Raw genomic sequence first — 2,359 nt, forward strand, 5'->3', positions numbered from 1 at the left:
TTAAAAATCCTCATGCATGATTTGCACATCTTTCCAGAACACATGGTCACCGGAGATTTCCACAGCCTGGATATCATCGTCCAAAAATCGATCAAAGGGATACGCCAATGGCAATTCATCCCATCGACTAATACCCTTGCTGAAGTCACAGTATAGTTCATTGCCCTGTCGAGCCTTGAAATCATAGACAGTGGCCACGATCAGAAGACGCATCTTCAAAGGATTTCCCCTGCCACCCCGTGGTAACATCAGACGCCTAGGGAATCCACAATTAGGAGTCGATATATTCAAGGGAAAGTCGTATTCCTCCCTTTCGGCCAGTTTCACGAACTGATGGAGCTCAGTAAATGATATGTGATCGCCAATCAGTCCTCTAAAGTCATTCGATTCCCTTGATATTCTATTTAATCCTGGGTATATCACTGTTAGAAAAGAATCCAGTTGATAGAAGGGCTCCCTTTGAATGCGTCCCCGTTCTGAAGTTGTTAGAAAAGTTCTAAAAATTGTAGACTGCGTTTTGTTGCTTGAGATTTGCAGGTTATATGTGAAATCCTTGTGTTGAAATCGAAACTGTTGCTGTTGCAAGGTGAATGGCCACACAAACTGTCCTGCTAGGTAAAAGTGCTTTGCATGTAGGATATTACTTAGATCTACATCAACCTGTTGATCGTAGGTGATCAGGGGACTTATCTGCATATCATCAATGCGAAAATCACTGGGAATAAAGATTTTCTGATCAGAGGGTTGGAACACCTGACGATACCAACGATATGCCTGCAACACCCGTTCAGCATAATAGTAAAAGTTTTCTGATCTCAGTGTGGTTCGAATATCCAGTAAAAGTTCAGGTTGTATATCTTGTTCTATAGTTAATTGTGTCCAATCGTAGGGGAATATTTCTCCAAGTCCAATAAGCCAATTGTCATCCACATCCAGATTAATTAAACTGCCATTATTTAGCTGAAAACTTCTGAAAGTGATAGCATCCGCTACTCTTTCCTCTAATTTTTCCAGTCTTTTAAAAATAATTCGTGAAGTTTTTGGGGACTCTTCTTCAAAACGATGATTTTGTCTTTTTATATCCTCTTCTGGTGCTAACGTTTTATACGTCAGCTTCTGGCCATATCGTTCAAGTTTATATCGAGCTAGTAATTGGCTTAATTGAAAGTACCACCATTCCTGCAACTCAATTGAATTTTCTTCAGTAAAAGCAATGCCAATGTTCAAATTATACCAATACGACTGCCAGCCAATATCCTCTAACAAGTAATAGAGTTGCTTCCGCTTTTTTGGTTGTTTCATTCTTAGTATACTCACATCGGCCATGGCCTGAAACCATTCAAGGGAACTTCTCAGATCTCCTTCCAAATTTAAGGGTTCCATTTTTTGCGGATGGATTTCCTCAATATCACCTGTATTCTCGTATCTGATCCAGTTGGCATAATTAAATTTCCTGGCCTTGCTCACAGTTATATCATCGTGATACGATTCCGGCCACAATTCATAAATCTTGGGCATAATCAGGGCCTGATAATCCTCCCTTTTGAATAGAACTTGCGTCAGAGCTTGAACAAAAATACCCGGATTTATATGAACCCGTGCCCAGCAAATATTTTGCCATAAGGTATACCAATCCCTGGTGTTATAGAAAAAGTGATAAAGTCCCAGCGTCTGTTGATAATGATCGGCAAAGAGTGGATTGTAGTATGCATTTCTGTGTAATAATTTTCCCAAATTAAAAGCCTTATAGAACTCGGTCATGTGTTTGTTGTAAAACTACAATTTATAATATTTTAGTTAGTTACATTTTAATTGTGTTTGGTTTTATACTTACCACGTACTGCTCTTTATCGGTTACCAACTGCTCTCCCAATGATCTCCATTGATCGTTCAACAAAGGTTCCTGAACATGATGCAAAATTTCCAACAAAGAACGCTGCTTTTCCAAAAAATAGCGATTACCTATAAGTAAATTACTTTTTAAGAAAATAATGATTTAAAAATTGTAGAATAAATGTACCTATCCCATTAGCAAACACTTCTAAATTAATATTTAAAAATAACAAAGATAAGAAGACGCAAAATCTCATCGCACTTGTTTACCAAACACGGTTCAAAAATAAACTGGTGGCGCCTTGCACATTGCTTTTTGATTATTGTAAGTATATATAGCTTTCACCTATATCAGCTAGAATTATCTTTCTGTTTGCAGGGTGGCTATTTAAGTATAGAGATGACAACAGAGCTTATAAATAATAATATTTCCCTGATCATTTTTATACGTTTTTTAAGTCCATTTTTTTGGTTTTATGTTTCCTATTTATTTTTAAAAGAGCACAAACCTGTAGGAAGAAGAACT

The 2,359-nt window shown here is 37.3% G+C and overlaps 1 protein-coding gene across 1 annotated transcript; it reads right to left on the bottom strand.

The window, feature by feature from the left end:
* On the bottom strand, positions 1-2,090 carry LOC108037734 (larval serum protein 1 alpha chain). The gene is made up of 3 exons (XM_017114385.1): positions 2,021-2,090; positions 1,835-1,962; positions 1-1,776 (listed from the first exon to the last, which is right to left on the bottom strand). Exons 1-3 carry the CDS (start codon positions 2,088-2,090, stop codon positions 1-3), a joined length of 1,974 nt encoding a protein of 657 aa, XP_016969874.1.
* Positions 2,091-2,359: the final 269 nt, after the last annotated feature.

Source organism: Drosophila rhopaloa, unplaced genomic scaffold, assembly GCF_018152115.1.
Source record: "Drosophila rhopaloa isolate 14029-0021.01 unplaced genomic scaffold, ASM1815211v1 contig_150, whole genome shotgun sequence".
Taxonomy (NCBI): Eukaryota; Metazoa; Arthropoda; class Insecta; order Diptera; family Drosophilidae; genus Drosophila; species Drosophila rhopaloa.